This window comes from Octopus bimaculoides, chromosome 20 (assembly GCF_046866305.1).
Source record: "Octopus bimaculoides isolate indiv1 chromosome 20, ASM4686630v1, whole genome shotgun sequence".
Classification (NCBI taxonomy): Eukaryota; Metazoa; Mollusca; class Cephalopoda; order Octopoda; family Octopodidae; genus Octopus; species Octopus bimaculoides.
Window position 1 is genome coordinate 7186662 of NC_142947.1, and position 24453 is coordinate 7211114.

At 37.0% G+C, this 24453-nt stretch overlaps 1 protein-coding gene across 5 annotated transcripts in view; it reads right to left on the minus strand.

Annotated features, from left to right (window-relative positions):
* The window catches only part of LOC106869197 (uncharacterized), a 150758-nt gene that overhangs the window by 6021 nt on the left and 120284 nt on the right, over positions 1-24453 (minus strand). For 2 of the 5 annotated variants that reach the window (XM_014914833.3, XM_089337932.1), the window contains exons 3-10: positions 14707-14925; positions 8287-8480; positions 8001-8161; positions 7622-7813; positions 5672-5884; positions 4249-4514; positions 3308-3591; positions 1777-2590 (exon numbers count right to left, since the gene is read on the minus strand). In XM_014914833.3, coding sequence (XP_014770319.1) covers positions 1777-2590; positions 3308-3591; positions 4249-4514; positions 5672-5884; positions 7622-7813; positions 8001-8161; positions 8287-8480; positions 14707-14925 — 2343 coding nt within the window. The remainder of the gene's footprint in view (positions 1-1776; positions 2591-3307; positions 3592-4248; positions 4515-5671; positions 5885-7621; positions 7814-8000; positions 8162-8286; positions 8481-14706; positions 14926-24453) is intronic. The other 3 variants (XM_014914834.3, XM_089337931.1, XM_014914835.3) reach the window with 3 other exon arrangements.

Below are 24453 nucleotides of genomic sequence, written 5' to 3' on the forward strand. Positions count from 1 at the left end.
GAAGCCTTTACAATCAAGGGCAAAGCCTCTCAAACAGAACTCAATGGAACGTGAAAGATGTGACAGGGGGAGGGAGAGAGATCTGCATCAGCAGTCAGTAGGTACTTACTTCAGTTAAGTACAGTGGGGCAATGCAACAAACCCATGACTTTAAGAGTGAGAGCCCAGCTACTACTAGCCATTGCATCATTATATAGTACATACATACATAAAATGTGTGTGTGTGTTATTTTATTTTATTTAGATCATCTAAAAACTTCAGTTGAGCAAGCTGTTTCATTACATACATTTACAATGGTTTCATTGATATTCAATTTCGAGTATTGCTTAATCATTATATAATATATGCAACTATAGATTATTCCTGAAATATACCGATACAATGAAACACTGACTCTTCAGGGTCATGTATAAAATCCATCATCTATGGATTTTCAGAGATATGATCTGTGAGATATGGTCTCTGATTTAAAGTCATAATCTGAGAACAAATTCTGCTAAGATCAACTTCCATCTTTCCTGGGTCAATAAATCAAGGACCAGTTGAGCCCCAGGATTAATGTAATTGACTTTCCTCTTGCCCCAAAATTGTTGACCTTGTGCCAAAATTCGAAAATAATAATATATACTGAAGAATTTATTTCTTAGATATTACCTACTCAAGAATTACTACTTCCAGCCAGTTGGCTAGAGCTGAATGGCTGAAACTAGTAAAAGGATATGCTTTACCCTTTTCACACTCACTCAGTCAACAGGTATTTTAATGTAATAATACATTTTACACCTGCTCATTAATATTAAGTTCCAGAGCAACATAGCACTTATGTCAGCAAGACTGTCAGACACCTAAATTTGGCAGTTTGGCAGTAGATAGATATTTGGTTCTAGTCATCTTGGCACAATTTCAATGATACACTCTCTGCAGGGTTTGTTCTTTAATTATCTCAAATGCTCAAACATAATGAACAGACCATATAACAGCTTTCACAAACCACCAGTGGCCAATATATCTCACTTGAAATAGTCACAGACAATAGTGTTGTTATTTAGGACAATGAACAGTAGCAGTGTGTCTGTAGTAACTGTACTGTGGTATGGAATAACACCAACAACACTTGTAACAACTAATTAGTAAATATAGAACATACATTTTCAACCATTCTACTGTGGTACACTCGTGTAGCATGGCTAGTTCACAGGGTACCATGACTGATCTGCAGGGATACCACGATTGATCTGCAGGAGTACCACGATTGATCTGCAGGAGTACCACGATTGATCTGCAGGAGTACCATGACTGATCTGCAGAGGTACCATGACTGATCTGCAGGGGTACCATGACTGATCTGCAGGGGTACCATGATTAATCTGCAGGGATACCATGATTAATCTGCAGGGATACCATGATTGATCTGCAGGGATACCATGATTGATCTGCAACTCAAATAAGGAAGGAAAAAGCGAGAATAAAAATAAGTGCTTTTTAATGCACCACACATCATCATCATTGCTTAATGTCTGCTTTACATGCTGGCATGGGTGGGACATCAGGGTATGTATATTCCTTTATGGTAAAAGTGCAATATATGCACATGCAACTCTATGGTAAAACAATTTAAATACACAGCATTATATAACTTGAGAAAAATCTGAAACAAAGTGTAAGATGTAAATATTGTAAAGTATTTCCACACACAAGATAAAACTAATTCACCTCAGATATTTAAATGGAAGTTTAATTGAAAATATTTGAGTTAAATATATTATGAAGCTTACCTCTTCTTCGCGAATGAGTTGTTAAACCCATAGACTTTAAGTAACGCATTTTGCTTGGTGATTTGTCGAGTGCCAAAGGTGGGTTGGTTGTGATGATACACAGTTGCTGCTTCCTTTCCATTTCCATGGCAACAGTTAATTCTTCATCTTCTTCGCTATCACTACAATATGTTCCGTTCAGACGTGATTCTCTCATCTTTGCCTCTTCCAAGTCTAATTTACTGACCAAGTTCTGGTCAGGGAAAATATGGAAAGAAGCATCGACTACTGAATTAATGTGCACTGATAGAGATCGATCGTAGAAGCCACCACTCCGAAAATAACTGCTGTAGTGGTTGGGGAGTTCAGGAGGATGGGCTTTATTTACTACCTGAGAACAGATACTCGAGTTGATGTCAAACTGAAACTCCTCTTGTGTGTTTCGCTGCCTGGAGGGGCCCTCACTAGGGGGTTCATGTTTGGTGAGGGATGACTGTTCATTAGACCTATTGTTGCTACTACTTCGACCACTGTTGCTATCGTATGAATTAATCTTTTCTGCTTTGTGAGAGTCAGGGTAGGGGTGGCTGGGATATCGGTAAGGATGAAGGACATCGTATGGCCGAAATAGACCACTTTCAGAGTTTTTATCTGTTTCACTGTTTGGCCCAGAGCGGACAGGTGCAACAAGCGGGGGTGGTTTGACTGAACGCCGGTCGTCTTGTGTATCGTGATGTTTGTCTGAGGATTTCTGATTGCTTGAATGGCTTGAAGAGTTGCTATTACTTACATTAGAAGATTGTTCCTTAGAAAGACGGGGAATGGTGAAATCATTCTGAAAAAGAAAGACATGAATATTCAGTTGTCAGTCTGTAGCAACACATTAGTTAACAGAGGTGAAATAACAAATTTCAATTATTGTTGAGCAAACCACTGATCTATGGCTATCCACCTTGTGACCATCCTACCTTGTTTTCAGGAATAGCATATCATCATTATTATCATCATTTAACATCCACTTTCCCAAGCATGCATAAATTAGATAAAATTTGTTGAGGCAAATTTTCTTACAGCTGGATGCCTTTCCTGTTGCCAACCCTTACTTGTTTCCAAGTAAAGGAATATTCCTTATGGCCAGATATGTTTTTATGGCAGATTGGAAACGAAGGATACAGCTTGCTTGATGGTGATAATTGCTTACAACTATCACATGAAGGGAAGGCAAAGAGATAGTAACAAACACATACACGATGAACTTCTTTTAGGTTCTGTCTCCCAAATCCACTCACAAGGCTATAGTAGAAGACACTTGTACAATCTTTTATGCAGTGGGACTGAAGCCAAGACCTTGTGGGTGGCAAACAAACTTCTTATCACAGAGCCATACCTGTGCCTGCCTAGTTCTATATTGTTCAATGTGTTCTCCATACGCAATGATTTGAGGGACATTTGATAGCTATTTCTAGTCAACAGCATCGAAACTGTTCAGTCAATTCATATAGAGAGAAAATATAACAAATCAACAAAAACACGGCAGGAATCTTTGGTTTACCTTAGTCAAATATGAATGGTGTTTACGACGGTCTTCAAGGTGCATTGCTGGACTAGTGCTATGTCGGCTGGTGGGATGAACTTCCTGTTCCTGTTTTAGTTGGTGGCTGGCCACAGACATCAAGTTGCTACTGCTACTACTACAATGATCTCCGGATTCATAGGGAGTGCGTCTCCCTCGTTGTGAATGGTGTCCCTGCTCGGGAAGTCCATTAGAGGAGTTTTGGGATGGAGCTAATCGCTCCACATACAATAAATCTCTGGGGGTACCCTGAGTGATTGAACCTGAGAACAAGAAAAATTGTTACCATTAAGTTAGCAGTAGAAACAGAAAAAAGATATTGATACCAAACTCAGAATAGAGGGAATAGTGTTACTAATAAGGAATGTCTTTGAGATTCACTTCTTTGGAACTATATTCTTGTATGAAATGGCTTTGATAGAGAGTTCTTGAGAAGGACTTTGTTAGCAAAAGTTAGGAATATAATAATAATACATAGAAATGTTTCTTGGAGAAGCATGAACCAGATAGTAGGCTAAACATGGCATTTAAACTTTTTTTAAAGGTATTACTGACATGGGCTACAGGGAGTTGACTAGCACTAGATATTCTTACTCCTCAACACCCATTTCTGCTTCAATAAGACTTTTACTAAAATGTAGATGAACTAAATGATAATATTAGAGAGAAAGAGAGACAGAGAAAGAAATCATCAACAGAATAAATTGGATGGAAAATATTACTGGAAATAAGGGTATATGCAAACAGATACACAGATACACACAGTCAAACATATACACACACAATAGGACAAGGCTTAGATAAACAGATGCATGTACACTCTCTCTCTCTCTCTCTCTCTCACACACAAAGAACAAAACTCAGAAAAACAAACATACATACAACAGGACAAAGCAACACAACACAGACACTGTACCAACCTGAATAAGTGGAATCCGACTGTTGCAGTGTATGTCGGCGCTCTTCTTCACGCATATAATTCACTTCAGACTTTCTGCGATCGGCATCATGTTGACGCTCCAATTGATGCTGTCGTTCCAGTTCACGGAGACGTTCCTTTTCTTGTTGTTGTTGTTCTCGCTGCTCAAATTCCTTTTGCCTCTCTAGTTCTCTCTCTCGTTCTTTCTCTCTTTCAATCTCTCTATCACTGTCAATTCGTTTGATTTTCTCGTCGTCAGCCCTTGACCTAGACAACAAAATGACATCAACACTTTAGGATGAAGTAAGAAAATGTTGTTTATACGATTGAAGGAAGGATGTTTATCACTGTTTTGTTTTCTGCTAACCCACTTATCTACTTTTCTATCTCCACCACATATAAACATTCTGAGGATCTACCTGGGTTGATGACTTATGTTGGTTGATCACGTACCACATGATCATGGCTGATGAGGGGTATCTTGCACAGATGGGAACTGACTGGGATGCTGCTCTATGGGTCATCTGGGAGGACCCAGGAATATACAGACTAATGGTGAATGTAGCAATATGCTGCACCAATGCATGCCCCCCACACCTAACCTGACAACATAGAACTGTGAATTGCCACAGCTGTAGATTCCATAGTTTGATAGAAGTAAAAATTTCCTGTCATCAAATTGTGGAATGGTGCACAAGTATACTCTTACTACCATGCAAAAGTTGGGATTAACAAATCTGTTGAACCCATGAAAGTTAGCATGGAAAATTGAATGTGAGGAGATAGGAATTATAAAAAAAAAATGTTTGATTTATTGTTATCATCACCTCCAGCTAATGTCTACTTTCCCATGCTTGCATGGGACAGACAGATTTGTTGAGGCAGATTATCTACAGCTGGATGCCCTTCCTGCCGCCAACCTTCATCTGTTTCAAAGCAACCAAGTAATATTTCCTATACCCAAACATGCTTTTCCACAGAACATTGGAAGTGAACAACAGCGCTTGTATGACACTGATGTCCATCTGCAACCATCGCATGATGTCAGGAAAGGGTACACACATGTGCGATTGGCTGTAGAAGACACTTGTCCAAGGAGCTGCACAATGGAACTGAACCCAAAACCACAAGGTTGGGATGCAAGCTTCCTAACTCCACAGCTATGTTTATATACATGTTTGTTTGTTTAAATTGTAGCGGTTCAGTGTGACAGAGGAGATAGTAGTGACATGTGAGAATCTTAAACACTTTATGTCTCATAGTTCTGAGTTCAAATTCAAAGTGGATCAACTCTGATACTTTCATAGCTGGGTAACATTTAATGAATCCCAATTTGCTATATTAAATACACTCCACTCTCATCATCTCCTAAAAAAGTATGGCCATAACTAGACAAAAGAAAATCAAATCATAAATGTACCGACCTGTCATTTGGTCCAGGTGACCGATATCCAGCCAGACGAGAACTGTTTGGCAGGTACTGTGGGTACTGTTGATGGAGAAGATCTGTAGGATAACGACTAGATGATAAAAAAGGATGTACTCCCGGAGGTGGAATGATACCTGGAGGTGGAAATGTCATGAAGTGCGGGTGCATCAATCGGCATCTTTCTAAAACTAAAGGATCATCAATACGACTGGAAGAGAAACAAAAACCTTAGATTTAGCCAATTTAAGGGGTTAAAAAAAGAAAACAAAAAAAAGGGAAAAAATAAAATGGTTCTAGAAGGAAACGGTAATAGCAGCAGCATTTAGGTTGAAATAAATAGTGTTTCATGTATTACACAGATCTTGTATCTAAACACAGGACCATGCAACTACATACATATACATCTGTAACCCTATGGGTTTTGAGTTCAGTTCTTAGCTATTTCCACAGAATCAACAGAAGTTACATTTTCTCATTTTCCTATTCTAGAAGATTAATTATGAAACAACTGGGGGGGAAAAAAATGAATTCCTGCTTTAAAGGAAGTTTCAATAAACAAACAATGAAAATATTTTTAACAAGTAAATAACCACAACCAAGCTGCTGGTGCAGAGTGCATCTGACTGCAGTGTGCATCTGACTGCAGTGTGCATCTGACTGCAGTATTGCCTAAGAGCATTTGATCTTCAGTCACACAAAGCCACATCAATCTACATGTGCTAGCGTGAGCCATTTGTTTAAATTTGGGAATTTGTCACCAATTAAACAGAGAAGGATTTGGCAGAACAACATATCTGTGTGAAATTCTGTTTCAAATATGAAGATTTTTCTCCTGTTACAATAGACCAATGGGGAGGATTGTTTGAACTGTACCAGTTTTTCAAAGGGGGAAGGATATCCACAGCAAAAGGATTGCTAAATTGGGTGTTGATCTATGGAAATTGTTGCCTGACTGTCTGTGAAGTTTACAAGGAAAGAGCAGGCATCTGAAAAAGTTTGTACCCCATGATTTTAAGAGGGAAACTGAAGATGCAGCATGTTATCACAAAATCTGTGAATGTAAAAAAAGAGCTGAACCAGTCAGGAGCTGTTTCATCATATAAGTATCAAATGTAGTGACATTATGTGGATGTACAACTATGATATTGAAATAAAAAAGGCAGTCATTTCCGAGAGTTGGATCAGTAGCATTGCAACCAAAAATCCACAACGTTATTCCAATATGAAAGTGATGAAGATAGGTGTTATTTGTCTTGAGTTTGTTCCACAAGGTCAGACAATCTAGAAAGAGATTTACTTGGACGTCCTGACACATTTGAGAGAGGCAGTGCAAAGGAAGAGACCTAAGGTATGGGTAAAGAAAAGTTAAATGATGCACCACAACAATAACTCATTGCTATGTCCTCTCTTATCTAAGACCATTCAATAGGGGATGAATCATGTTCCCAGCTGGCAGACTCTATGGACTGAGTCTCCACAGACTTTTCTTTGTTCCCTAAATTGAAATATCCACTAAAAAGCTGCTCACTTCAGACAGGAGAATACAATGAAGTTTACTATGAAAACTGCAAATTATTCCTGAACTGGAGAAAAACAATGCTGGGGGTGGTAACTGTATCAAGAGGGAAATTGGGTGTATTTTCAGAGGGAGATCTCTCTGGTTAAGTTGTAAGTAAAGCAATTTATTTAACTAAATGAGTCATAGCAATATTATATAGCAATACCACAATATATGTAGAATTACTGAACTACAGAAGCTACAAAGCAACACTCTGATGTATATATAATTATTGAAGAAGTTATATAGCAGTACCTCAAATGTATGTAGAATTACTAAACAGAAGAAACTATATAACAGTGCCTTGACGTATGCAGAATTACTGAAGAGACTATATAATAGTATGATGATGTATATAAAATTATTGAAGAAACTATATAGCAATACCTAAATGCAGGATGAGGGTAGGGTTGGTGTGCAAATAGTGCTGGGTGATATGGGTAAGCAGCATCCAAACCAAAAGGGGATGTTAACATAGGCCGAATCTCTTCCTCTGGTCTATATGGTTGGAAACCTCTTGGAGGAAGATCATCTCTGCCGTGTGTAGATGATGATGATGATAAAGCTGATGATGTAGTCCTGAAAGATAGAAAGAAAAATTACATTTTGTGATGAAAAGTGGGAATTTTGAGTCGATTTTTAAAAAATTTTTATTATTGTAAAGAAAGATTATTACAAGTGAAACAATGAGGAAACTGAGGGCAAATTAATTAGTAAAAAAAAAAAAAAATTAAATTCCAGAGAAATGACAAAAAGCAATCCTAACTTTTTAACCAACCTGTGGGATGGCTGGATAATACATTCTTTTGCTGTGTCACCATCTCGAGATTGTGATGACAATGGTCGGTGGTCTCTCTCCTGTTTAATAGTAAGGGGATCATAGAGTGATGAAGATGAGCTTTGCACGGAGTGAGTACGTTCCAAATTCTAAAATAAAACAAGAAGAAAAAAAATCCATAGAAAGATAGGCTAAAGTGGAAGATATAAGAAGCGTGTGGCATGGTAGGAAGTTGTGTCAAAGACAAACAGGAACGTATTGAGTGTGACATTACCTGAGAATGAGCTTCTGAGTGGAGGTGTGTTGGGTGAGCTTGAGTTGGAGCGATTGTCACTACAGGGGGTGGGGTCAAGTATGATGATGATGATGACTGGCTTGAATAAACCAATGGAGGAGGACCACGTTTTGGTGTTGAGGATCGGGGACTCACACTTGTTGTTGGAACAGCTTTCACACTGGGACCATCATCTACAAGAGGAACAAAGCAAAATATTCAAAATTCAATTTTCCTTTTACAATATGAAACTCATTTCAATTTATGAAAAATCCAACCCTACCACATCATTATTACACACACACATTTATACATTCATTCACTTGTTTGTTAAACATCTGTTTCCCTATGCTAATACAGGATGAACAGGAGTTTTCTATGAGGGGGGAGTTTTTAACCAAATGCCCTTCCTATAACCAACTGTTCTGTTTATCAAGGGCTCCTTTTTTTTTATTTTTCATTCCACAGATCTTCAGCAGTGCAGAGTGACCAGAAAGTAAACATCATGACCTTTTCACTCAGATGCGTATATATGCAGTATATATAAGTATGTGTATGCACACACACACACATATATATATATATATATATATATATATGCACACACAAGCTACTTGGGAACATTTAAAGATTATCCAAAGGTTTTCCATACAGTTTTCATCAATCCAATTTTACACCCAACACACAGGTCAATCTGAGACTGTGATAGATGACAGTCCCAACATACTAGGTGACTCAAGGCTATGAAAGAAGACACCTGTCCAATGTGCTACTGCTGAAACAACTTGATCACTAAGTGAACTTGTTAACTATACATCAACACCAGCAGTGAATCTTTCAATTCTGAAAATAAATTGGTGCATGTTAAAAATAGTCAGGGACTGGAACATGAACACCATCACAGTAGAGAAAATAACAAAGTGTTTGTTCAATAGAACCACGACAGAATTACAGCTGGAGTGTTTCGCTTGAGTGAAGCTGAAACCACATGGTTTTAGGTTCAATCCTACTGTGTGGCACCATGGGCAAGTGTCTTCTATAATAACCTCAGGCTGACCAAAGCCTTGTGACTGAATTTGGTAGATAGAAACTGCAAGAAGCCCATCATATCAATGTATGTATGTGTCTGCTTGCCTCCCCACTCCTGCAACACTCGATAACTGGTGATGGTTTGTTTATATCCTCATAACTTACTGTTCAGCAAAAGACACTAATAGAGTAAGTAAGAGACTTAAAAAGAAAGGAAAGTACCGAGGCTGATCTGTTTGATTAAAACTTTCCAAAGAGGTGCCCAGCAGGGCTGCAGTCCAATGACTGAACAAATAAGATGCTTCAGGTCCGTCCTTATTGGGTACACCTTGGCTCAAAGTCATTCCAACTATGACCACTTCCACCTTTTCTGTATTTGGACAACACTGTCCAATGTTCCTTTGCTTTTTTTTTTTTTTTTTTTGAAAGCCCCAAAACAGTTGGATATATTTGAAAGAATTTACTCGCTATTTCTAGCAGGTGGACATAACAGAAGCTTCCTAGTTAGTTTTATAAACCTTTGTAGAACCAATAGATTTACTACAACAACCACCACCACTACTATACCCATAAGGTTTTCTTACAGGTACAAAGCATACATTTATGGGAAGGATGAGATGGAGTGACAGAGAAGTGCAATTCATGAAATCAGCGCCATTACTTCCCTGGTATTATCTTATTCTTCTTGGGACCCAGTCCCACAAAGAGTAATGGGCAAACTCAATTCCAGCAGGGTGAGAACCCAAGCTATAAAGGGTCACAACCCAAAACAGTAAGCCACCATTATCCAAACATGTGTCATGTATTGCTGCCATACATAGAACATGTTTGTTACCTGTTCTCAAGATCAGAATCCCCACTGAACAGACTGTGAAGGAATAGATCAGTTCTAGTCTAATAAGAGGTTAATTAAACTATCAAATGGCCTTGATCAGATGAAACTCATTTTTTAAATGTCATTTTCCTATAATATCTCTTATTGCCGACATTCACAGTCGACACTACGGTTATTTTAGAGCTAGCTTAATAATTCCACAGTAACGCACAAATGTAACAAAAACACTTGAAGACCTGATTAAAGGTTAACATAATTACAATTGACTAAAGGTTAACAGTTATCACAAATCAGAACTGACTAAAAGTTAATAGTCAAATCAAAGTGTAATAAATAAAGAATTAAAATTGGTCATAAATACATACACATACTCACTCTCACACACACACACACACACACACACACACACACACACACACACGCATACACACACACAATGTTAAAATGGAACATGGAATGAGAATATATTAAAACAAGACTAAAATGAAAGTAATTATTGGTTGTCAGGTTATGTCTGCAATTTCTCAGAATTCCACAAATTTTGGCTGCAACAAGATAAAAACAACAAAAGGAACATTAAAAAGCAGACAGTCTAAGACATCAGTGAAAGAGCCAAATGAGAGCGGGAGAGAGAGAGCAAGAGAGAGAGATCGGGAGAGAGAGAGCAAGAGAGAGAGAGCGGGAGAGAGAGAGCAAGAGAGAGAGAGCGGGAGAGAGAGAGCAAGAGAGAGAGAGACTAATGAGGTAGGGGTGGAGTGATAAGCTCATATTGAGATTAACCTCCAGCCCCACACCCTATGAAAAGCATGAACATCATATATTTACCCTAGATTTATGTCTTGTGTGAGGAATATTTAAAAATTCATGAAGAAATCTCATTGAAACAAAAAATTGTTTAAAATTTTCATTTGTGAAAATAACTGTAAAAAATTAAAGTGTTTTAAAATTGCCAAATATTCTGGAAATTTAAAACCTTTTAAATTAACACCTTTGAAACGGACAATCACCTCTGATAGTCCAGATTCGAGTTATTTATATTAATTAATTTACTTAATAGAAATATATTTAATTATGGTATATTATATCATAATAATATATTTAATTAAGCATGAAAGTGTTGATAGCTTTTATTTGATGTTTTATCTTCACATTAATTAGAAGTGACATTATTGTGTTATTGCTATCGTTCAGCCATAGGTCAGAATGACAGGACTGGTGGAAGAAAATGGAAATGTTTAGAAATTTGATGATCCAGAGACAGCATCTGCATGAAAAATAACAGTTAAGTTAACAATAACATATTTAATACAGGGGACTGTCAAAGAAAAAAAAGATCAGGCATGGCTGTGTAGTAAGAAGTTTGTCTCAACCACATCGTTCTGGGTTCAGTCCCACTGCATGGCAGCTTGTGTAAGTGTCTTCTTCGATGGCCTCAGGCTGACCAAAGCCTTGTAAGTGGATTTGGTACAGGGAAACCAACAGAAGCCTGTTTTATACACACACACACACACACACACACACACACACACACAATATAATTACTACCTCAAAATTTACACCAAGTTTCATAATCATCATTATATAATGTATATATGTGTGTGTGTGTATGTGTGTGTGTGTGTGTGTGTGTGTATACATATATATATATATATATGCTGAAATATATTCAGTCATGGACATAATATTGTTTCTAATTTAAGCCCTAGGCTAGCAGTCTTGAAAGGAGGGAGCTAGTTGATAGCATTAGGCTTCAGTACTTAAATGGCACTTTATTTTATGAAACCCAGTGAAACACAAAGGTGACATTTGTGTGATTTGAACCCAAAACATACACAACTGGAAGAAATACTCAAGGAATTTTGTTTAACATTCTAACAATTCCATCAATCCACTCTCCCGCAGCCTTGGTATAATAATTCTTTCTACTTGAGCAACGAGGCCTGAAACTTGTGGGGTGGAGCAAGACGATTACATCCGCCCCAGTGCTCAACCTGTACTTACTTATTTTATTGACTCTGCAAACACAAAAGGCAAAGTTGACCTCAGCAGAACTTGAGCATAGACAGATGAAATGCTGCTAAGCATTTTGTCTGATGCAATAAGGATTCTGCCAGCTCACTGTCTTAATAATAATAATAATAATAATAATAATCCTTTCTACTATAGGTACAAGGCTGGGAATTTTTTTTTTGGGGGGGGGGGCAGTCGATCACATTTACCTCAGTGCATAACTGGTACTTATTTCATCAACCCCGAAAGCATGAAAGGCAAATTCGACCTCAGTGAAATTTGAACTCAAAATATAATGACAAGTGAAATACTGCTTAGCATTTGGTCCAGTGTGCTAACGATTCTGCCAGCTTGACACCTAATTAATAACAATAGTAGTAGTTGTAATAGTAGTAGTTGTAATAGTAGTAGTAATTGTAGATCCATGTGAACTATGTTTTGTTATAATAATATTTGTAATAACAGTAGTCTGCTGCATGTGAATTATGACCCGGATATCATTAATTAAATGTAAATAACATCAAGATAAGAACAATTTGCAGTGCACCGAGAAAGAGAAAAGAAAAAAGATGAAGAAAAATTATTTTGTGAGTGAATAATAATAATAATAATAATAAATAGTGTTTGGATTGGGACAGTTAATTAGTTTGAAATGTATTCATATTCTTCTGAAATAAATAAATAAATGTCATATGAAGTAATATATTAATTTTCTTGAAAAATGATAACAGAGAAGAAGAAGAAAAATTGGTGAAATATATGAAGTAGAGAAATGCTAAGAGGACTGTTGACATTTGGCAGTCACAGCTGGGACAGGCAGGCATTAATAGAATAGGTCAGAGAGGAAAGAGTAGGCAGTAATGTGGCATTCCTGAAATACAAACAACATCAACAACAATAGAAAGTAAATAAATATAACCAGGGAGATGGGGCGGGGGGGGATGTGGGGAGTTAGAGAAGAGAGAGAGATTTAATGGATATGTAAACCTCTTTCACCAAACAGGGATCTCTCTATATAAAGGTGATAAGAGGGTAAAATGAGGAGTGGAGAATATGATAGTTGTGATGTGTGTGTGTGTGTGTGTGTGTGTGTGTGTGTGTATATTTGCTTGACTAAGTATGTATATATATTTTCATTATGCTGAACGGTTAATCCCTACACATTATTATTTTTCTTCTGTTCCCTCTCCATTTTTTTTTTTCTTTTCGTCCTTCTCTGTTGAAGAGTGTAGGCTCGAAATGTCAAAGACTTTTCCATTCTTCCTGAGCATCAAAACTAATGCACCTGCTTGTTGTTCTTTCAGCTGCCTTCGTTTTCTGGCTTTTGTTTTCTGTAAAGTGTGTGTGTGTGTGTGTGTGTGTGTGTGTGTGTATGTGTGTGTGTGTGTTCTACTTGTTTCAGTCATTTGTCTGCAGCCATGCTGGAGCACTGCCTTAAGGGATTTTAGCCAGAAAAATCAACCTCAGGACTTATTTTTTAAGCCTAGCACTTACTCTATCATTTTTTTCTTTTTTGCCAAACCACTAAGTTACGGGGATGTAAACACACCAACACCGGTTGTCAAGCAGTGATGGGGGGGACAAACACAGACACAAGGACACACACATATATGCAATGGGCTTCTTTCAGTTTCCGTCTACCAAATCAACCTGAGGCTATAGTAGTAGACACTTGCCTAAGTGCCACGCTGTGAGACTGAACCTGGAACCATGTAGCTGGGAAGCAAGCTTTTTACCATACAATCATACCTGCAACTATATATCTATATATATATATATATATATATATATATATAGTGAGAGAAAGAGAACATGGAGCCAGTACTGAAATGAAGATTGGATTAGGAATAATGAACGCAGATCTTGGACGTCCATCAGCAACCAGGTCACAACTGGATAAAAGACGCATATGAAATATAACAAAGAAATCATTATTAAAATTTCAAACAACAAAAAAAAAAAAAAAAAAAAAAAGGAGAAAAAAGAGGCCTGTAAATGATAATTGTTAATTAATGTTTCAGAATTGTAGAGTTGTGTAGCAAGTGGCTTGATCCAATAGCGTTGAAATAGACAATGAAATTACATCATAGAAGAACCAGTTTAACCATTTTGAAAATACACACATGTAAAGAGAAAACAAAACAAAAAAAACTTCTGTTCACTTTACATGTATTTCTTGGAGTATTCATATTTTTGTCCAGACCTGGTCACTGATGAGAGCCAGTCACAGGGATGCAAGAAAAATATTGACGCCTCAGTTTACAAGGCATTTTTTTTATTTTCTAAATAGTTAAAATGATTGTTCCATGATATAACTGCTGATAATTAATAATAACAAACAATCAAATAAATGAGTACAAAAGAACTGGGATTAACGAAGAAAGAAGCCATGTCTCACATAGGGAATGGTAGAGGAGAAGGAGGAGGAGGAAATGTCAAAAGATTGACGGGAATGATGATTAGCAGTGACAAGAGTGATGGGTAAAAACACAATTAGCAATAACAAGAATGATGCGGTGAAGACATGCACAAGGAGGTGCAATTACCTGGATCTTTGGCTTGGTTAGCCAATTTCCTTAGTGCAGCTGCAAAACTAGATGTACGTGTGGCATTCAGGGCAGCATTGCCACTGATCGAGGTCACACTGTTGCTAGGCGATGATGATACCTGACTGAGGGGCTGCACAGTTGCTGTATTTCGGGTCACTTTGGATGCACCTGAGTTGACCATGGTGAGGGGTGGGGGCTTGGCACCCTGGGGGAGTCCTGAAAAGAAACCAGTCATGATCATACATCCTAAATAGTGAAAGACAACAAGTTTAAGGACCAGCAAGCTTCAGTATGTTGGGGGGGGGGGAGATTATAGGGATTTCTGATCAATCCTTTAACCCTTTAGCATTTAAACAGGCCCATATATTTTACGTGCTTTATGTTCAAACTGGCCAGATCTGGCAAGTCACAATACCAAAAAATGTCATTCTAAGAATAAGCAATCATATCATCAAAACCTCAAAGCTACAAAGACAATGCATGATTAATTCAAAATAATGTGAATAAACAAGCATTATTTTTGGTAGAGCAATATGAACACTAAAGGGTTAAACAACTGTTGGTATCCTATTGATAATTAACACTAATTATTGATGTTAATTGAAACAATATCTTAAGAAAATATTTAGTTTTAATGAAACTAGGAAATTGTTTCCTGCTGTCAGCTTTAAATATGTCCCAACTAACTGTACAAGGAAGTGAATTAAGACAGACTTTTCTGAATTCTAGAAATACCAATGGTAAGTGTGTGCATACACATACATACACACATTTTCAAAGAAAATTATAAAACAAAGAAAAATTTTAAACCCAAAATCAGATAAATTAGAATAAAACGCAAGAAAAGTGGGGAAACTGGACTAATGAAAAAGAGATAGAATTATATTTCAAACAAAATTTTATTGAAGACTTTTTTTTATTGGAAGACTTTTTGAGTTGATGGAATCAGACAGGTAAAACAGGAAGATCAAAACTACTTGAAAAGAAATGGTGAAAGAATGATTTAAACCAGAGAATGGTCCACATCTTAATACGTGAATCTATTTGATTACAACATGTCTTTTAGTTTCACACTTTGTGAATTTCGAACAATAAAGGACAGAAAACTACTCAACCACTGATACACCAAAGTAAAAGAAATTGCCATCTGCATTTCTTGTTATTAAAAGACATTAAAATGGATAACTAAGTTGTGATGCATACACACACACACACACACTTTGTAACACGAGGTAACTACAACATGGTTGCGTGACCAGAAATCACTTACAGATCATACCTTACTGTTTTGGATAATGTAGTCCTAGATACATTATGTCTAACTAGAAGATGGATAATCATTGCTAAAATGCCTGTATCAGGAGCTAAGCAACAGCAACAGTGACAAAACTTCATGGGTAACCCTAATAGTAAGATAGTTAGCCCTTTAGCAGCTAAAACCAGCCACATCTGGCCCAAATATTCTATCTGTATTATGATCAAACTGACCAGATTCAGTTTCTCACACCAACCTTATAATCTCATTTTAAAAGTTTAAAAAAATCACATCACTGAAATCTCAAAGCTATGAGATAATGCAAGATTAATTCAAAACAATGTGAATAAATATGTGTTACATTTGACAGAGTAATCTGAATACTAAAGAGTTAATAATGGTTCCAGACTTTGGAACAAGGCCAGCAATTATGGGAGAGGATGGAAGCCAATTACATAAATGCCAGTGCTCAACTGGTACTTATTTTATCGACCCTAAACTCAAAAACACAAATTAATGATTCTTCTCAGAACAAATCTAGAGTGGAGCTTTGAAAAAACTCAATTATTAATTATCAACTTCCACCAAGAGATGTTAATGCTTAAGATTACAAAATCAACATGAATGTCATATCTGGCCTCTTAACAGCCTGGGGCCAGAGTTTATTCTGTTGTTACAAGCAACCACACACCTCAGCTGTATTCATGCAAGGTTTTAAACAATCTCCATTTGAGAGAGGGGCCTACAGAGGTCTGGGTAACTCTCCTGCCTTCTCTCACCTCACTAACTCTCTCTAAATGTGTGTTTGTGTGTGTGTGTGCGCATACATGTGGATTGAACCCTCCACTGATCCTGCAGGAAGAACCTTCACTAATATCGACAGAACAGTGAAACAATTTTAAATGTTAGGGTCTTATATAAAAAGAAGACCTGAATCTTTGTGATGATTCCCTAAATCAGAAGCTGATAGCAAACCCCATCCAGTCTATGTTACCATAGCAACATATCAGATGTGATCAACATCCAGTCCATGTTCCCATGGTAACCTATCAGATAAATATAACTAACATCCAGTCAGATAAATGCAAACCCCTTCCAGTCTATGTTGCCATGACAACCTATCAGATGTGATCAGTGTACAGTCTTTGTTACTATGACAACAGTTTATATGATCTAATGGAAATCAATAGATCTATTTTAAATATTCATGATCAAGAGAGATGTAGTGACCATCACACCATAATCTGTGATCAGGTTTGTGTATATCTGGGACGAATACATTAACATGTCCACTTTTTAACATGAGTAGTATGTGATTTAAGGGAGATCTAGCCATTATTTCTAGCAAGCCAAGCTATACTTAAGGACTCAGACAAAATGGTTCTTGTGCAGAATGAGATTTATTCTAACGAGGTTACATAATAAAGACATTCTTCAATTAGCTGTGACTGTGGTGTGGTGGGTTAGACAGGTGGAAAAAAAGCACAATTTCAACATCCTTGGGTCTTCAAGTTAATAAATGATCTTTAGTGACTTCCTTGATGGACACTATGTGCAGAAAGAATTTTCAGGTAGGGTTGTGGTGGTTAGAAATTTCCTTTCCAACCACATGTTTATGGGTTCAGCCCCACAGTATGACACCTTGGTCAAGTGTCTTCTACTATAGCTCCAGACCGACTGTCTTACTAAAAGCTGAAAGGAAGGATTTAATCTGCGAATGTAAATAGCCCAAACAAATGTCAGAAGATTCACCATCTTAACTCTTTTGATATCAACTTGTCTGAAATTGGCCCTAGTTCAAGAATAAAAGCCCCTTGTTTTGAAATGGTCTTAAAAATCTTTCAGCGAAATCAGATGTTAATTCAAGTTCTAAACACCCATTTAATAACAACAATGTTATCTAATATTAAATTCTTTACTTTCAAAATTAACGAACTGGAAGCAGTGTATTTCAACAAAAATAGGGTAAGAAAGGGGTTAAACTCAACTAACCAAGGTTCTTGGACTACGACATTATTTCTTGGGTTTTGATAATTGTCAGATTCTATAACAGCGCTAGCTCAGAAAAATATCCTTTCCTCATTGGCCACAAGAGCTGCTAGGTTAGGAAAAAAATACCAAGAATGAAAGTAAAAGAGCTTCCAGGATTAATGTTAATGAAGAAATAGAAGGGAAAACAACTAAAATCAGACTGATAAATATTACCAGGAGAATAACAAAATCATTTAGTTGTTTAGAATCCTGACTAATCAAAAATATTCCAGCATGACCCACTCTGCTTGTTTTTCAAAGATTGCATATACAGGATCACATTATTCAATGTGTTGCTCGCTTTTCAAGACAAAAGTGTAACTTAAGGGAGATTTGGCTGCTATGTCTATCAGATGAGTGAGATAATAGAGGCTCACATATTATGACTTGATGGTATTGAATATTCATTAATGATACTGAATATTGGCTAATTAATAATTAGAATATCAATTAATGGTAATGAAGGAATTTTGTTTGTGACTTGGTGTTGAATGAAACAACAAACAAAAGCGAAATGAAATTTAGGATATTAGTTGGGTAATGTTTTTGTTTTAGTTCCGGTGATACAGAAACACATTCCAACCATGACCATTCTGTCTTATTTCAGCTAATATATCCTTCCCTTTAATATAGTAGAGTGTTATATGAGGGAGAATTGGGTACTATGTTTTTTTTAGCAAATCAAGCAACCACAAAGAATCCTTGTGATAGACTCAGTTATTAAAGGGTAGTCATGAGAGGAGAGACACAGAATTTTGTCTCAGTTATAATTAAAAAGTTTAATGATAGCGAGAATAGTTTGTAAGAGAGATTAAAAAGATAGATATATGGTGAGAGAGAGAGAGAGATACAAACAGAAATATATACACATATATACCTGTAAACACACAGAGGGAGAGAGAGTAAGTGTGATAAAAGCAGAGACACAGAAAGAGAGTATAAATAAATTGAAGCCATGGAGTAGACATCACTATATTCCATTCAATATTGAAATAGTTTATGAAGAAGAAAAAAAGCTGGGGGTGGGAGGAGGGGTTTATTCACTGGATGAAATGTGTGTGCATGTGTATGGCAACAATTGTGGTAATAATTATGTATGTAAGAGAGAGTGTGTGTATGTGTGTGTGGTAATGCTGTGCAGCTGTGTATGATAAACTCTGTTCCAACATTAAAACTATTTCTATGACTGTTGCTCAACTTTTACTTCAAAACAAAGAATTAAGGGACTGCACAGGTTATCACTATAAACAACAAGAACAATGTGTTTGTTTGTGTGAGAATATGTAGTTCGGAGGGAGGGATGGATGGATGACTATGTAGATAGATGGATAGGTAGATAGATAGGTAGGTAGACAGATAAGTGGAGAGGTAGATAGATAGATAGATAGATAGATAGATAGATAGATAGATAGATAAATATATAAATAGGTAGGTAGATAAGATAGATAGGTAGGTAGATCTTGCATGTTGATGATGTTCATCGGATACGTATGAGTCTGCATGTGAATGGCCACACTCACATGCCTAAGGAAAAAGTACATGATAGAGATAATAACAATAATAACATTAATAAATGATAATATTGGCTTCAAATTTTGGCACAAGGCCAGCAGTTTTGTGGGGTTGGGAGTAAGTTATGCCAACCCCAACACTCAAGTGGTATTTATTCTATCAACACCCGAAAGGATGAAACGCAGAGTCGACATCAGCAGCATAATAATAAATAATAATATTAACGCTAATTAGAATTGCAGTTTCTACAAGTTTCACATTACTATATCTTGGTAAAGGAAAAAAAACAAAACAAAAAAAAACCCAACCTCATAGTGATAGCAGTGTAAAGTCTGTTTTAATTGTTCACACACATACACACACACAGATACATATATGTAAAATGTTGTTAAACAGGAATACTTCATATATATTATAATGTAATCTAATATATGCATGCATGCATGTAATGTAATCTAATATACGTGTGTATAATAATATGTACATGTAGTATATATATATATATATATATATATATATATATATATATATATATATACATATATATATATATATAATAATATATAATAATCATACATGGAAGATACATGTGGATATACAAGTCTTAATAATGTGTGTGTGCACGCGTGCACACACACACACAGATAGATTGAGTGTATGCATGTATGTATAATTAGCAACAAATACACGATTTTACATCTTGTGTATCTTTATCTAAAACTAATCCCTGACAAATCAAAGGCAGATTAATAATGATGATGATAAAGATAACGAAGATGATGATGATGATAATGTAATTGCCACAGCAACATCATCATCATCATGAACTTCAAAGAATACATTTAATAATAGTAACAAGACACAAAACAGTAAATTGACTAGATTTAACATTGGTAACTGGTGTTGTTGTTGTTATGGTGGTGAAGTAGAAAGAGAAGGAGAGAGAGAGAGAAGAGGCAGGTGACACAGTGAAATCCTGAACAAAGAACATTTAAGTCCAAACCCAGCTGAAACACACACACACACACATTTATAAATGCACTTGTGGAGTTGTCCTCAATCCAAACAACAATAACAATAAGATAAACAAGCAACACATACCTGGACACTGGATCTCACATATCTCCCTCCCCAATGCCAACACCACTTTAAAAGACAAAGGAGAAAACGAAGGGGAGGAAGAGAGAGAGAGAGGAACAGACAGAGACAGAGAGAGAGAATGTTGTGTGTAAATCCTTCTGCCTTGAAAGAAAAGTAGTTAAGGAGTGGGGGGAGGGGAAAACCTTAGTTTGGTCCCTTGTGTAAGTGTATGTGTGTGTGTGTGCACGCGTGTGTTGCTCCTCTCACTTACACCACCACCATGTCTGCCAGCTATAAGAGGTTATCATTCTAAAAAAAGGGGGGGAAGGGGAACCCTACAGTGTTTGTCTGCCTGCTTGGGCACTGCTGCTGCTGCTGTGGTAGTTGAGAGGGGGGGAAGGGATAGGAGCTTCCTGCCTGTGTATGTATTGGAATCACAACTCAATAACAGCCAACAAAGAGGATGCAGAAAGAGAGAGTGGGAGGGGGGACGACGATGATGCTGATGATGATGATGATGATATGTGATAATGATGATGACGATGGTAATGATGTTGACAACATCAGCAGCAGTAGCAGCAACAACACAAAGAGATTAGCAGCAGATGGTTGAGAGACAGTTGTAATAAACCCTAGAGGAAGGGGAGAAGGGGGAGGAAAGGCTATAGACGGAGGCGGAGGAGGAGGGTAAGAGTTATAAATTTGATAAAATGTCAGAGAGAGAGAGAGAAAACAGTGAAGTTCACCTCTGACCCTGAAAGTATCTCAGCTTTTATTTGGAGGTGGTGATGGCAAGACAAGGATATATATATACGTATCCATCTCCTGCCATCACCACCACCAAATATATATATATATATATATATATATATATGTGTGTGTGTGTGTGTGTGTATGTATTACACTTACACACACACACCCGTTCTGTTTTATAATTTCTTTTTAGTATTGGAGGGATATGTGAATGTGTTTTAATGGCTCCCTAAAGTAATTTGTGTCAGGAGCCAGCATCACCGGCACCACCATCAGTGTTTATCAAGAGAAGGGAGCCTTTACATGGGGGGGACTCACACATGCTAATAATAGCAGCTAAATCTCCCTCAAAAGCTCACAGTCTTCAATAAGGAAACACAAGCACACTACACACAGGATTATGTAGTCCTAGGGCTAAATAACATTGATCCTCCCACACAGTGTAATGTAGAAGCAAGGATTTCTCTTTCTTTCTCTCTCTCTCACACACACACACACACACATACACATTGCTAAGGAGAGTGCTTACACATACATACATACATACATACAAACACTGACACATACACAGTGAGTTGTAAAAGATACACACACACACACAGTCGAGAATTGTACATAACTACACACACACATGCATACAGTTATATATATATATATATATATATATATATATATATATATATATATATATGTATATATATACATATACATATATATATATATACCCACACACAAAATAGTAAAGGGCATTCACATACACACACAGTGTGTGGTAAGATGCGTGTGCACACACACATCCCGGTGCAAGTGTTAAGGGACACACAGACACACAGTGCAGCCAGCCATGGATGCAGGAAGCAAGAAAAGTCTCCCCACCACCTGAACACACACACACCACAGTCTCCTCCTCCTCGTCCTCCTCATCAGCTGTGTGACCCCTCTTACTGTGTTGTGTGATCCCTTTTAGTGGAGGAGCTGTGCAAACACTGCGGCTGTTTACTTGATTTAACTCTTCCCAAGCAGCTTTCAATCAGAATCATTGACAAAATAGTTGGACAACATGAAATCTAAAATAACCAGAGTAACCATGTTGCAGGAAACACTGCATCGTATAACATATCATCATCATCATCATCATCATTACTATTAATAAGGCAGCAAAAGTGGTGAGCTGGCAGAATCGTTAGCCTGTCAGGCAAAATGATTAGTGGTATTTCACCCATCTCCACATTCTGAGTTCAAATTCTGCCAAGGTAACTTCGCCTTTCATCCTTTCAGGGTCGATAAATTAAGTACCAGTGAAAACACTGGGGTCAATGTAATTAACTCCCCCGCCCCCAGATTTCAGGCTTTGTGTAATCAACTCATCCCCTCCTACCCAGATTTCAGTATAAGGGATTATTATTGTTGTTGTTGTTGTAAAAGGGTGGTGGAGTGGCTTTCATCATCTCTGAAGTTTATAAAATGAAGTACAAGTCAAGAATTGGGGGTCAATGGAACTGACTAATCCCCACCCATCAAAATTATTGGGCTCCATAGCTTAAATTATTAAATATTTCTAGGGAGCTGAGTTGGCAGAATCATTAGAATATCAGAAAGAAAGAAAAAATGCTTTGCAGTCTTTGTTCTGGCTCTTTACATTCCAAGTTCAAATCCTACTGAGACTGAATTGGCCTTTCATCCTTTCGAGCTTGAGGAAATAAAGTATCAGTCAAAAATCTTAGGCCCTATGGTACTGACTAACTCCTCACTGCCAAAGACCGTCACTTTGAGTTTCAATCAGAATTACCATTATTATTATTAGTAGCAGTGATGAGGTACCTGAGAAAATGGCTCTCAGTAACTCTATGATCTAGTTCCTCGATGATCTAGTTCCTCGATGATCTAGTTCCTCGATGATCTAGTTTCAAACCCACTGGAAGCAACTAAGAATTTTATTCCCTTGGAACAATAGAATAATTAGTAATGTGGGGATAAAGACAAAAATGACTATACTTTACAAATTCATGGTTTGGCACCAATAACGGATATGAGTAAAGTAGTACAGCACCCAGGTTGGGTGTCTCGGCTATCTGGGTGGGCTGCCTGGATAGTGTTTCACTTTCTGAATGTGACACCTTGCTTGTTACTAGACCTGCTTCAATAAGAATAACTTTACTTGAGAGGTGGGTGAGACTGATTAAGTTGTAATCATCACTGAGAGCCAACTCTAACTACATATGTTATTTTTAACACATCATTGATTAAAAGGATATAATTAACACTATGAGGGCTAAGATGGTGCCTCTGAATTCTTGATTAATTTCAAATTTAATTGAAACAAACAAATATGGTTAATGAGTACATTAGTAGATGTGTAAGTAGACAAGTGTAGATTGGATAGGTAGGTATGTAGGTAAGTGAATATGAGGGCCAATAGGTAGGTGACAGGTGAGTTAGCTCTGCTGGTAGATGCTGGCTCCCTAATTCATGAATTCATGTAAATGTTGTTTTTTCAACATCAGAAATATTGGTACCAGTAATTACAAACATTGTCTCCACCAGCAAATCTCAAATGTGGGTACCTGTAATTACTATACATAGGCTACAGGTGTCTAAATTATAACAACAGATTGTTTACACTTCAAAAAGTTCTCCAGCTGTTTGCATTTTCTTATTATTCCCTTTCACGGTAAAACCCTTAATTAACTGTAGTAATCCCCAATAAGACATATTTTAATCTCTGTCGCAACAAATTCAGTTTGTTACATCTGATCCTCAACCTTAAACTACAGTAATTACACAAGCAGATATGCTTTTCACATTTATATCATAAGAATCTTTGTTGTTTGAGCTAATACTTAAGCATACATCCACTACACACATACACACACAATTGGTGTCGCAAGCTGCTTTTGGAGGTTGAGGTTTGGATAATCCTATAATGCTGCTTATACATCCCCCCATCAACACCACACAGAATCTTCCTTGTAAAACTAAACTGCCCTGTAAGCTTTAGCATTTCTTGTCTTGTTCTATGAATAAGTTTGCTAATGTAACAACACACACTATGTCTGTCTGTCATTATATACACACTCATACATATATCAACTGATTTAAATACATACACAGAT